The following is a 14656-nucleotide window of genomic DNA, read 5'->3' as shown; positions in this document are numbered from 1 at the left end:
AAAGGCTCCTCCCAACCAGATTTCTGCTCCTCTCTTCTACACAGAAATTTTTATTTTTTAAAAATTTTTATTTATTTTCTTATTTTTAAAAGAATTTATTTATTTATTTATTTATTTATTTATTTATTTATTTATTTGACAGATTGAGAGAGAGAGAGAAAGAGAGAGAGAGAGAGAAAACAGGGGGAGCAGGAGAGGGAGAAGCCAGCTTCCTGCTGGGCAGGGAGCTCCATGTGGAGCTTGATCCCAGGATCTGGGATCATGACCTGAGCCAAAGGCAGACACTTAACCGACTGACCCACCCAGGTGCCCCTATACAGAAAATTTCAAACCACTATTGACTTACACTTTCTGTTTCCTTTGAGACTCGTAAATATTGGTTATTTCTGGGACTTCACTGATGTAAACGATAGAAATCTTGTAACCAATGCAAGTATTTATCGCAATTAATATAAATTATAATGATCCTATTGTAATTTAAATGATAAATAACAACATGGTTATTATGTTAAATGCTGATACCTTATTATTATAGATAAGGTTAAAGTATCTGAGCACGATCACCCAGCTAGTAAATGGCCAAGCTGCGACTTGAAGCAGGAGTTGGCATGATGTGATGACAAAAGCAAGGAAAGGCACAAAATATTGGTGGCTGGTTCGCTTTTCTCAGTATCTCACTTCTAATCAACTATGATCTTCTGATGATACAAACCATGTACTTCCTCCCCATCTCCCAGTGCAGGTCACCATCTTGAGGATGCTTTTAAGGAGAGTGTCCTATTTTTCTCTTCTACATATTGATGGAATTATTATGCAGTCACAGATTCCAGACCAAATCAATTAAAAAATCTTTTTTGAGTGCCTGATATGGGTGGAGTTGCATGCTGCTGGGCTTGGGGTGAGGTGGAGACCTAGAGTCTATATATACAAGGATATTATGTTCTGGTGCCTTGTTTTTGTTTTTAGGCTAAGTTGAGTCTCATGGACCATGAAGAGAAAGTTAAAATAAACTCACTATTTATTTGGCTACACCAATGACCAATTAATCTAAGCTCATTGGTCATAAGGCTGTAAGTTCTTGAGGGCAGGAAAGATATCTGTCCTGTTTATTGTAGTATCCTAAGTCCCAAGCATAGTACCTTGCATGTAATAGAACCTCAACACATTTTTATGAACTAGATGATTGATCATAGGAAATAACTCCCTGATCTATTTACATTTAGGACCAGAGTGTACTATAAACTTGTCTCATAATTATGCTTATAATAATAGCTCACACTTCTTGACTATACAAAGACCTTCATTATATTACTTCATTTCATTTCTATAGAACCCTATGAGGTAGACTCTATCATCATCTTCAATTTTTAGATGAAGAATTTAGGTCCAGAGAGCTTAAGGAACAGATGAAGGTTACACTCTAAGTGGCGGAGCCTGGGTTCGAAGGCAGGCAGATGGCTCTTCCAGGCAAGCTCTTGTTCATCATATTTATCATGCGTGGGAAAAGAGCCTGAAGAATGAGGGGAAAGACAAGCAGGCTTTCGCTTTGCCTTGGGCAATTCATGCATTGGGTAAAGAGGCTGGTCGATTGTAGGTAGGACAGTGGAGGAGTTTGGATGTGAGCGAGGGAGGTGGAAAATATCAGACCTTTCACAGAGTTTTGTGAGTATTTGTTTACTTTAAGTGCACAGTTTATTTCTAATCTTGCACATCTGATATTGATTCACTTATTTTATTGAATAAAGCTTTTCCCCCCTGAGTTAGAAAGCACTTAATGCTTATTAAGGAAATCACTTTGCACTGCAGAAACCAAACAAATCATGTCCTTCCTTCCATTTGCTTCTAGAGACATGAAAGCTTCATATTACCATCTCATGCTGGATGGTTCCCCATTGACCTGACTTTGTGCTATGACCAATGATATGCAAGGCTGCCATCTTGGAGTTCAGATGCATCACATACCAGTTAACCCAGTTTCTGTTGTCATTATTAGGACATGGGCTTTTTTGGGCACATGAGTTGTCTTCTCTCTTACTACAGCATTGTTGGCTTTAGTTTTTGGTGACTTTATCTTCAAAAAATTTTGTTGCTGAAGTTCGGAATGGTTCCTTTTGTCCTGTATTTATTCAGATTACCCCAGTTTACAAGATTTGAAATTGCTGCTAGACATTTCTGTGAGCATTCCAAAGACTTCTGTAAATAGTCTCATTTGATTTATAAAATGAGTAAAAAGTGCGAGGACTTTCCTTGTCAGGTTTTGGCACCATGGTTATCTTAGGTTGGTAAAAATGAGTTAGGCTGTACTCTCTCTCTCTATTCTTAGAGTTTTTGTGAGATTGGAATTCTTGTTTTTTAAATATTTGATAGAATCATGGGTGAAAACATCTGGGACTGGACTTTTCTTTGTCTTTGGGACAATTTTTGAGACTCTGTGGCCTTAACCTGGGGAGGTCTTCCTCTCTCCTTTCACCAGTTAGCACTTTCATAATCAGAGTCTTCACAGGCTCTTGGGCCAATCTGACCCATAGAATCTGGAAATGGGAGAGGTGAGCCCAGCTTCCCACCAGCCTCAAAGCCCTGTGCTTCCTACAGAGCCTTACGTGCATTTGACTCATGCAGAAGGTGGGCAGGGAGGAACCCGTGACAGGCCGGAGGGCGAGGGCGCCTTCGCAGGGCCAGTGTGTCTACATGGCCAGCTGTGCTTCATTGTTGGTGGGGCATTGAAGACACCAGGGAGAGAAGTCGGACTGATTTTTTTTCTGTGTCATTTTTCCCTTCTATATACACACTGTTGAATACTAAAAACCCAAAAAAGGACATAAACATTACCCGTAATCCAGTCTCTGAGATATAATTACTGTTAACATTTTGGCATCTGTATCTCTGGTCTTTTTTCCCCACTTGTTCCTGTATCTTGACCTTGCATCCTTTTTAATAAATAGTCCTCTGAAAAAAAAAAAAATACACAAAAAAATCATACACATATGTATGATTATACATATATTCATATTTACTATTTCTTCTTGATGGTTATATGCATAGGGATTTGCCCATTTCTATCTAGAGTTTCAAAATTATTGAATAATGTTATCCCTAAACTCCTTTTATCTTGTATGTTTATTTTTTTTTTTAAGATTTTATTTATTTACTCATCAGAGACACAGAGAGGGAAAGAGTGAAAGAGAGAGAGAGAGAGAGAGGCAGAGACACAGGCAGAGGGAGAAGCAGGCTCCTTGCAGGGAGCCCGATGTGGGACTTGATCCCAGGACCCCAGGATCACGCCCTGAGCCAAAGGCAGATGCTCAACTGCTGAGCCACTCAGATGTCCTGCTTTCTTTTTTTCTAATATGTACATTTATTTTAAAAAGATTTTATTTTTTAAAAATTTTATTTATCTTGAGAAAGAGGGTGTGAGCAAGGAATGGGGTGGTGGGGGGAGAGACATAGGGAGAGAATCTCAAGCAGACTCCCCACTGAGCACAAAGGTGATACAGGATACAGGGTTTGATCCCAGGGCCCCCAAGATCATGACCTGAGCCTAAGGTAGACCTTTAACTGACTGAGCCACCCAGAAGCCCCTAAAACATTTTATTTTTAACTAATCTCTACACCCAGTGTGGAGCTTGAACCCACAACTCCAAGATCAGGAGTTACATGCTGTATGACTGAGCCAGCAGGCACTCCTCTATTAAAATTTACATTTAAATTTACATTTAAAATGTAAATTTCACTCTAAAGATCTTTAGTTCTATCCCACATGCTTTGAAATAGTCTTTTTATTTTTGATCAAGTCAAACATTTTCTAATGTATGTTATGACTTCTTCTTTGACCTGTAAGTTATTTGTTAAATAACAATTATTTATTTATTTATTTATTTATTTATTTATTTATTTATTTTTAAGATTTTTATTTATTTATTCATGACAGAGAGAGAGGCAGAGACACAGGCAGAGGGAGAAGCAGGTTCCATGCAGGGAGCCCGACGTGGGACTCGATCCTGGGTCTCCAGGATCACACCCCAAGCTGAAGGTGGCACTAAACCTCTGAGCCACCAGGGCTGCCCTATCTTTTTTTTTAAAAAAAAAAAGATTTTTATTTATGCATTCATGAGAGACACACAGAGAGAGAGGCAGAGACATAGGCAGAGGGAGAAGCAGGCTCCTTGCAGGGAGCCCGATGTGGGACTCAATCCTGGACCCTGGGATCAGACCCTGACCTGAAGACAGAGGCTCAACCACTGAGCCACCCAGGCGTTCCAACAATTTATCTTTTTATTATGGTTTAATTGTCTTATGGTCAGAGAACATGCTCCTTTTCCCTTCTCCAATTCTGTAAAACATTTTTGAGACTTCTTTTTTTTTTTAAGATTTTATTTATTTATTTGACAGAGAGAGAGAGAGAGAGAGAGAGAGAGAGAGAGAGAGCCAGAGAACACAAGCAGAGGGAACAGCAGAGGGAGAGGGAGAAGCAGACCCCCTGCTGAGCAAGGAGCCTGATGAGGGGCTCGATGAGGGGCTTGTTCCCAGGACTCTGGGACCATGACATGAGCTGAAGGCAGACACTTAACGACTCAGCCATCCAGGCCACCCCTGAGACTTCATATATGACTTGGTTTTCATAAATACTCCCAAGTGTAGTAGAGGGTTCATACATGGTCTTTAAGTCAGATTGGTTAAATTTGTCATTCAATATTCTATATCCTTAATGACTTATTTGAATTATACCAAATAATGATAGAGATGTAAATTTGTCATCTTTCTATTTATTGAATCAAACCTTTTATGAATGAACCATTTTATTTACAGGTACAGCTTTTTGCTTTAAAATATAATTTGTCTGATATTAGTATAAATGTATTTTCTTTTGATTAGTATTGGCATTACATATCTTTCCCATTCTTTTATTTTCAAACATGTTGCATCATTATGTTATAGTCATGTCCTTATAAATAGCATATTTGGATTTTGTTTTTTTTTCCAGTCTGATGATTGTTGCCTTTTCATTGAATCATTTAGTCCATTTATATTTAATGAATCATTGATTCGTGTGTGTGTGTCTATGTATGTGTGTTTACATTTACCATCTTCCATTTTTCCTAATCATTCTTTGTTTCTTTTGCTCCCTTTTGGAGCCTTCTTTCAAATTGACTGAATATTCTAAAGCCCCCCCACACCATCCACTTGTTAGGAAGTTATGTACCCCATCTCTATTTTTTAGTAGCTGCTATAAAAATCGCAGCATCTACCCAACTTTTTCACTGTCTGAAGATAATCCATACCTTTAGCCTCCTCTAATATAAGGATCTTAGAAGATTTTAATTTCTCTTCTTTGTTTTATTTTAAAAGATTTTATTTATTTATTCATGCAAGACACACAGAGAGAGTAGAGAGAGACATAGGCAGAGGAAGAAGCAGACTCCCCACAAGGAGCCTGATGTGGGCCTTGATCCCATGACCCTGGGATCACAACCTGAACCAAAGGCAGACACTCAACCACTGAGCCATCCAGATGTCCCAAGATTTTAATTCATTAATTTCATTTTTTATCTCCTAATTGAGATATATATCTCCTATATTATGTAATGTATATGAAAATAATATAGTCATTTTTATGCTATTATGTTTCACTTATCCCTGCAAGACATTATTATTAATGTTTTATATAATTAACCTTCATTTGTTATGCTAAGCTAAACAAATCAATCAGACAAAGATCATTATATGGTTTAGCTCATATGTGAAATTTAAGAAACAAAACAAAGGATCATAGAGGAACAGAGGGAAAAATAAAATAAGACAAAATCAGAGAGGGAGACAAACCTTAAGAGACTATTAACTATAGAAAACAAACTGGGGTTGCTGGAGGGGCAGTGGGTGGGGGGATGGGGTACGTGAGTGATGGACATTAAGGCATATGATGTAATGAGCACTGGGTGTTACATGCAACTGATGAATAACTGAACTCTATATCTGAAACCTGTAAGACACTATGTTAAATGAATTTAAATAAAATAAGATAATTTTTTAAAAAACCATTCATTTGGATTTACCAGTATATAGTGCCACCCTTGGCTTTGGGCACCTGGGGCCTCTGGCCTGTGTCTCATGCTTTAGAAGTGCCCTCCCTGGTCCTTCCCTAATCATACCCCTCACTCCAAGGGTGAGAAGTGTGTGACATAAAGAAATGATGCCCACCTGGAACCTGCCTCACTCTGCCCCCAACCCATGTTCCTAGATCTTGCTGTGGGAACCTGGGACCCTGGAATTCCCTATCCAATCATTGTGTGCCTATTTCCAGGACCCAAGCAGGCCTCTTCTCCTGGGCAAGTCATGTTGCAGATGTCCATACCTTTAGACTTAAGGGATGACCAAGGGATAGCTGCTTACAGGGAGAGAGAGGAGTTTGGATGTACAGGCTGGGGTGTCCACATACATGTGCACAAACCTCTTATATTTTGAGATGGAGCCTTAGTGGAAGAATAAGGGCAAATTGGACCTTCTTTTATTTATTTATTTTATTTCAAAACATTTTTTTTCAAAACATCTTTTAAAAGTAAGCTTTGTGCACAATGTGGGGCTTGAACTCACAACCTCAAGATCTAGAGTTACATGCTCCACTGACTGAGCCAGCCAGGCACCCCGACCTCCTTTTAAACTCTTGATCTGTTTATCACAAGTGTTCAGAATGGGCCTGCTCACTTGCTAACCATTTTCTGTGTTCTTCATTCCTTGTTGCATCTCAGATCTGAGCGCATCTTTCAGGATTTGTTTCAGGGAGTATTTGCAGGTAGTGAACAATATCCTAGTTTCTGTCTGGCTTCTGACTTCCATTATTTCTTCTGAAAAGATTACATGCTCCTTTGAAGGCTAACTGCCTTGTTTTCTCTGGCCACTTATAAGGTTTTCTCTTCGTCTTTGGTTTTCTTTAGTTTCGCTATTTTGTGTCTAGGTGTAGATTTCCTTTTATTTCTTGTAAAGATTCTTTAGACTTCTTGAATCTGTGGATGGATGTTTTTCACCAGTTTGGGGTCGTTCAATCATTATAATTTCAAACATTGACTGTACCCTCCTTTTTGAATTTTTTTTCCTTTTTGAATTTTTTAATAAAAATATTTTATTATTTGATGGAGAGAGAGAGAGAGCACAAGCAGGGGGAATGGGAGAGGGAGAATCCCCACTGAGCAGGGAGCCTGATGCAGAGCTCCATCCCAGCCCCTGGGATCATGACCCAAGCTAAAGGCAGATGTTTAACCAACTGAACCACCCAGGAACCCCACCTCTTTTTTGAATTTTAAATGTATGTTAGACCTTGCATTTTTTTTCTCCATGTCTCTGAACTTTTGTATTTCATATCTGGAACTCAGGTTTGCCCATAACCTCTGGCATAAGTGGTTTGTTTCTATTATCTCTCTGAGTTCCTGTTTTCACTTCACCTTTGGCCTGGGGATTCTTTTCTATCTTGTCAGCTCTTTGATATATTTAAGAAAATGATCTTAATATTTCATTTGTAATTTTTTATTGTCTTCAGCAGAATGTTTGGTCTAAATAACTGAACCCAACATATTCTTGGAACACGGAAGAAATTTTTTTCTGAGGTATTTGCTGTATCAGGGTCTTTTAGAAGAGTTCAAATAAAATTTAATTACGCTATTTTTTCTTTTTAAAGATTTTATTTATTTATTTATGAGAGACAGAGAGGGAGAGAGAGGGAGAGAGAGAGGCAGAGACACAGGCAGAGGGAGAAGCAGGCTCCAAACAGGAAGCCCGATGTGGGACTCGATCCCGGAACTCCAGGATCACACCCTGAGCTGAAGGCAGGTGCTAAACCGCTGAGCCATCCAGAGATCCCCTAATTATGCTTTTACTAACAGTTTCTTGGTGCCTTTTTTAGAGTAGTTAAGCATATAACCAGGAACTCTAGGGAATAAAAAAAGCAACCTTGAGATCTCTGACTTCGTTGACAGTTAAATGATCCAGGTCAATGGCTTTAATTGCACTGAGATCCTCTTCAGTACCTCCCTTTTAAATTTCCCCTTGTACAAGTCTGGTTAACCAATACTTATAATTCAGTGTAAATATCTCAAAGGCACAAAGTCTTCTAGGAGACTTAGGGAATAATTACCACACCTCTTGTTACTTAGGTCAAAAATATTGATCATTGCATATATCATAGCCACCATGGTATAATCAAATATACCATGGTATACCAGTCAACCAGAGGTAATAGAGGATTCCTCTTACCCAGACCTACCCTAAGGTGGTATCAAGCTATTACCCCCCCCACACTTTTAAATCTTCTTCTTCAATTAGATAGATAAATTTATCATTTATTGCCATTCAGGGTTACACTGATGACATACTTTAAAATATGTCTTTGAAAATATGATGAGTGATAGCATTTTTAAAGAAATTGAAGAGATCTAGAAGAATTTCTTGGAGGGTTACAAGCAGGGCCATGGCATACCAGTCATGTTGCTTGTGTACCGTACAACCCCAGGGGCTGCCATTCACATCAGTGTCCACAACCATTAAAGGGGGCTTGGGACCAAGGTGAAGCTTGGATAATCTTTTTTTTTTTTCTAATTTATGATAATCACAGAGAGAGAGAGAGAGGCAGAGACACAGGCGGAGGAAGAAGCAGGCTCCATGCACCGGGAGCCTGATGTGGGATTCGATCCCGGGTCTCCAGGATCGCGCCCCGGGCCAAAGGCAGGCGCCAAACCACTGCGCCACCCAGGGATCCCTAATCTTTTATGAGTGATTGTCTAGTGGCAAGGTCTAGATTTTACCATTTAAATGCCAGCAGATAGTTTTCTTTGCAATTGATGTGATCTTACCAGCCATCTTTAGCACCGTGAAAATCTGCTAAGCATCAGTGGCTGTTTAAATCATCTTTCTTGGTGATCCAGGTAGTATTGATCTAACCCAACTTAAACCACAAGCTGAAGAAAAGTTCTAGCTCAAAAAGATAGAAATGACTTTCATGTATAATGAATAAGGCTCTCAAAATCCATAGATTTCCCTCTTTGATCAATGATCCTAGGACTTTATGGCTTAGCAGGGTGTTCTCTAGCTTATAAGAAGGCAGTAGGAGCTGCATTATTTTAGATACCATAGAACTTCTATTAGGAAATGTATATTCAGTCTTGAGGAAAGATATTTCAGGCTTGACCATTGAAAGCAGTTTTTTCAGTGGTGTCTGGTCTGTATTAAGTCCTTGATCCATACTCTCTTTTCAAGATGGTTGCTGGAATCACCCCTCATTCTGGCCTTTCCTGCTCTCATCTGAGAGTTGAGTACAAGCTCTCTTCAGTGAAAAGGCGTGATTTATTTTGATCAGAGGCCCAAGTTACAGAACATAGTAACCAGTCACTGTGTACCATGACTAATTTAACTTTGACCCTATCTTATATACTACTTAGGAGGTCCTGCCCTAGGAGTTGGCAAAGCTCAAGAATGAGTTTGCAGAAATTTTGAAATTATATAACAGAATTTTGAATTTGTCGATTCATTTCACCTGATGGACTCAGAAGTTTACTTCCAAGGAGATACCTTCTCAGGAGGCCAGTACTGTGGCCTGGTAGAAAGAGTAGGAGTCCTGCCAAATAGCCACATGGCCTTGACCCATCTCCCAGAGCATATTAGGCTTCTTCCTTCGTATGTAGAATAAGTGTATGAGGCTAGGTGAATTCTGAGTTCCTTTCCAAAAATAAAACTGCCCTGATATTCTTTCCAGAACGAAAATTAGGTACTTGCATAGTAAATCTTCTAAGTCAGTTTTACAAATTCTAAGTAGAATTGAGCCAAGGCATTTGTATAGGAGAGAATTTTTTGGTAGAGGTTTGATTCACAAACTATAGATTAAAAAAATAATAATAGCAGTGCTTTTGGAGGGGGAACTGAGTTGAGAAATAAAAAAAAAAGATTAATTTTTAAACTTTTATTTTATTTTTATAATTTTTTTATTTTTAAACTTTTAAATGAAACTTTTTGTGACACACGCCTAAGTGTACATGTCAATGAGTTTCAGGAACTGAACACACCCATGTAATCAGCACACAGATTTACCTGTACCTCAGAAACCCCTTCATGCCCACTTCTAATTATTATTACCCGCATCCCCTTCAAGGATAACCACCCTACCTGCTCTTTGCTCCATCGATTAGTTTTGCCTGCTTTTGTATCTCATATGAATGGAATTCTGTACAATATGCATTCTTTCATGTCAGGCTTTTTAATCTAACTTTATATCTCTGAGATTCATCAATATTGTGTGTAGCTGTAGCAGACACTTACATTTTCCTCTAGAGAGACATTGCTACATCTTTGCATTTTGGTTCGAGTGACTCATTTGGGAGGGTCAATAATATGCCATTATGAACAGAGGATAAAAGTGCTGAAGTGGAGAGTCAAACCAGAGGCATTTTACAACTTATTAACACAGTGTATTATTAATGGATAATATAGTTTATTGATTTTAAAAAATGTGAGTCCTCTTTGAAAGGAGAAGGACTTGCCTCCTATCTAAGGCCTTATCTTGCCATTTCCAAGGAAAGAATTATCTCCCTGGTCCTGATGATGGCTATGAAGTTACAGGATCCTTAAAGATTACAGCTTTGGGTACCTGGGTGGCTCAGTCAGTCAAGCATCTGCCTTTGGGTCAGGTCATGGTCCTGAGGTCCTGGGATTGAGTTTTGCATTGAGATCTGCATCGCTCTGCATCTGTATTGCATTGCTCTGCATAGGGCTCTGCTCAGTGGGGAGTCTGCTTCTCCCTCTCCCTTTCCCCTTCCTGCTCATGTGCTCTTCTCTCTCTCTCTCTCTCTCTCTCTCTCTCCCTGTCAAATTAATAAATAAAATCTTAAAGAAAAAAAAAGGTTGCCAGCTTTTCCCTGAGGCTGAGAAATTGTTTTTTTACCCCCGTCTTTCCATGCCTTCCTCTCTGTAACCCTGCCCTGTTTTACCCTGCACGAGCTAGGTGCAAAGTAGGCCCCTGCCGGCCGAATGAGTGAGGAGGCCCGCAAGCATTTTTTTTTTTAATTGGTGTTCAATTTGCCAACATATAGCATAACACGCAGTGCTCATCTCGCCAAGTGCCCCCCTTAGTGCCCGTCACCCAGTCACTCCCACCCCCCGCCCACCTCCCCTTCCACTACCCCTTGTTTGTTTCCCAGAGTTAGGAGTCTCTCATGTTTTATCGCCCTCACTGATATTTCCCACTCATTTTCTCTCCTTCCCTTTATTCCCTTTCACTAATTTTTATATTCCCCAAATGAATGAGACCATATAATGTTTGTCCTTTACTGACTGTATTTTTTATACTGCACTTCTCATCCCTGTGACTTGTTTATTTTATAATTGGAAGTTTGTCCTTCTTAATCCTCTTCACCTATTTTGCCTGTCCCCTCTGGCAACCACTAGTTTGTTGTTTGTATTTATGAGTCTGTTTCTGGTTGTTGTTTTTTCAAAATAACTTTTAATGTAATATGATATCCCACTGGGTGGTCCTTCCATAATAAACATAGGTTTTGCTTTTAGTAGCCAGTGCCCCATCTGGGATTGCCAGTTCTCTGGAACCAGAGTAATTTAAAGGAAGCAGGATTGCAGGTTGCCTTGGTTAAGTAACTGATCTCTTGGGCATTGCTGTGTTGTGATTATGGCATGCTATGATGATATGTTTTCCCCTTACTTTATTCCAGGATGTTTTTCTCTGGCAGGCAGTGGGGCCATGTTGGCAGACTTGAAGAAGTTTTACTGATGTTCAAGATATTTCTAATTATCATTTGTCTTCATGTTGTTCTGGTTACATCCTTGGAAGGTAAGGTGCCTGGGTTTTTTTTTTTTTCATTTTTTCCCCTATTTTATCTCTGTGTATGTGTATTCATTTAGGATTTTTTTACAATAAAATAAACATAACATAAAGTTTACCATTTTAACCATTGAACCCCTGGCATTAAATATATTCCCAATTTTGTGCACCCATCACCACTATCCATGTTTAGAACTTTTGAATCATCTCAAATAGAAACTCTATACATCTTAAACAGTAGCTCCCCATTCCTGCCCCTTCCCAGTCCCTGGTACTCTCCATTCTTTCTAGTTCTATGAATTTGCCCTTCCAGGTACCTCAGATAAGTAGAATCATAAAGTATTTGTCATTTTGTGCCTGGCTTCTTTCATTTAGATTGCTTTCAAGGTTCATCCATGTTATATAGTATGTATTAGCATTACACTCCTTTTAAGGCTTAATAATAATCCATTGTGTGTATATACCACATTTTGTTTATCTATTCGGTGTTGATAGACATTTGGCTATTGTAAATAATGCTGCTATGGATATTGGTGTACAAGTTTGAGTTCATGCTTTCAGTTCTTTTGGGTACATATACCCGGGTTTCAGTTCTTTTGGGTACATATACCTACCAGCAGAACACAAGGATTCCAGTTTCTCTCTCCTCCCCAGCACTATGATTTTCTGTTATTTTGATAATGGACCTGAAAGGGTACCTCATTGTGGTTTTGATTTGCATTTCTTTAATTATTAGTGATGTGGAACATTTTTCATGGGCTTATTGGACACAATGTCTGTCTTTTTTTTAGATAAATGTTTACTCAAACCTTTGGCCCAGTTTTGAATTGGGTTGTTTGGGTGTTTTTGTTGTTGTTGAGTTTAAGAGTTCTTTATATATTCTGGATATTAAATTCTTTACCAGATAATATGATTTGCAAATATTGTCTCCAATTCTGTATTGTCTTTTCATTCTCTTAATAGTGTGCTTTGATGCACCAAAGTTTTTATTTTTGATGAAATCCAATTTATCTGTTTTTACTTTTTTGCCTGTGCTTTTGCTGTCTTATCCAAGAAATCACTGCCAAATCTGATGTCATGAAGATTTCTCCTACATTTTCTTCAGAGTTTTAGAGTTTTAGCTCTTGTGTTTAGGTGCTTTGATCTGTTTTTAGTTCATTTTTGTATATGGTGTGAGGTAAGGACCCAGCATCATTCTTTTGTGTGTTGACATCTGCTTTTCATAGTGTTATTTGTTGAAAGGACTGTCTTTCCCCTTTGGATGGATGGTCTTGGCACCTTTGTGAGAAATCAATTGACCACATATGTGAGGGTCTATTTTTGGTGTTCGTTTTTAGAAGTATCTACTTGAAGGCACTTCTGCATGGAAATGTTAAGGGAGGTAGAGAATCAGCCAAATGAAGCATCATGGTTTTCAGAAGAGAGGGTCTTTAGAATGAAACAAGGAGAAAAGTTACCTAAGGAAGGCAGCAAAAAGGTCAGAAATCCTGGATGCAGCATCTGTAGGTACCACAGCCCAGAAAATACAATGCTATGTAAATAGAATTCTTGCCAGCAATTTTTTATAAAGATTTTATTCATTTATTTGAGAGAGAGAGTGCGCACAAGCAGAAGCAGGGGGAGGAGCAGAGGGAAAATCAGACTCCCTGCTGAGCAGGGAGCCTGACTTGGGGCTCCATCCCAGGACCCTGGGGTCATGATCTGAGCTGAATACAGATGTTTAACTGACTGAGCCACCCAGGTGCCCCAGGAATGTTATTAAAAAGAATTATTAAGGGCACACAGAGAAATACCTTTCTTACTCAGAGGAGAGGGGCAGGATCGAGGAATCTTCATTGGAGAAAGCAAGTATCTATAAGCAGCAAACACTGACATGTAAACAAAACACCTGCACAGCATACACACATGCAAACTAAATGGTAAACCTCCCAACAGGCTAAAACACAATTGACAATACTTCAAAAAGCAGGCCCTGGGACATGTCAAAAAGCCACAATACTTTACAAAAAGAAACAGTAAGAGCTAAATGTATACTGACTGCTTACAGTGTTCTGGGTCCTGTGTCTCCCCCCCGCCCCCCGCCGTGCTTTATACCTACTCACTCTCTTTAGCTTCTCAACCACATCTATGAAGGAGAGATCCTAGTGTTAGCCCCATTTCCCAAATCAAGAAACTGAGTCTCAGAGAGATAGTAAGTTGTTCGAGGAAGTGGCTGACTGGGATTTGTGGCCAGCTCTGAATTTTGTGCTCATAATCAGAAAACCAGAGTTCTCAAACTCTGAAAACATCAGTTCTTAAAATATCAGAATCCCCTGGAGGATTTGTCAAAACATTGGTTTCTGGGTCCCTCCCCCAGCGTCTTTGATCAGTAGGTATAGGGCAGGACCTGAGAATTGACATTTCTAACAAGCTCCCAGGTGATGTTGATGTGATTGGTTCAGAGACTACCCTTTGAGGAAGACTGCCTGTGGTCCTCAAAGATGTAAGCAGGCAGAGCAAACTCCTCCGGATAAATATCACGGGGTGCAAATTCTGTTGTGGTATTGTGATGTCCATGTAAACTATGCTCGCACATCATCTTCTTGGGAGCATTAAAACATCACTGTGGGATTGGCAGAGCAGAAGTCCAATGTCCCCACTCTACTGATGAGTAAATGTCCCCAGGGATGTGATTGGTTGAGAAGTGGTGGAGCCAGACTAGATACTAGATCTTCAGTCTCACATTTCAGTGGTTTTTCCACCACAGGGGTAGATGAGGAAGGAAAGTGAAACATAAGGGGAAAACAGTCATCAAAACCGGAGCGGCTTGGTAGAAATAAGTCTTTTTGAAAAAGTGTATGTAAAAGT

General features: G+C 39.3%; 1 protein-coding gene across 4 annotated transcripts in view; it reads left to right on the top strand.

The window, feature by feature from the left end:
- ADGRG2 (adhesion G protein-coupled receptor G2) overlaps positions 1-14656 on the top strand; it is a 128367-nt gene that overhangs the window by 47004 nt on the left and 66707 nt on the right. For all 4 annotated transcript variants that reach the window (XM_041742311.1, XM_041742310.1, XM_041742309.1 and 1 more), the window contains exon 3: positions 11700-11818. In XM_041742311.1, the coding sequence (XP_041598245.1) occupies positions 11701-11818 (118 nt within the window). In that variant the 5' untranslated portion in view covers position 11700. The remainder of the gene's footprint in view (positions 1-11699; positions 11819-14656) is intronic.

This window comes from Vulpes lagopus, chromosome X, assembly GCF_018345385.1.
Source record: "Vulpes lagopus strain Blue_001 chromosome X, ASM1834538v1, whole genome shotgun sequence".
Taxonomy (NCBI): Eukaryota; Metazoa; Chordata; class Mammalia; order Carnivora; family Canidae; genus Vulpes; species Vulpes lagopus.
This window is presented reverse-complemented; position numbering and strand designations above follow the sequence as displayed.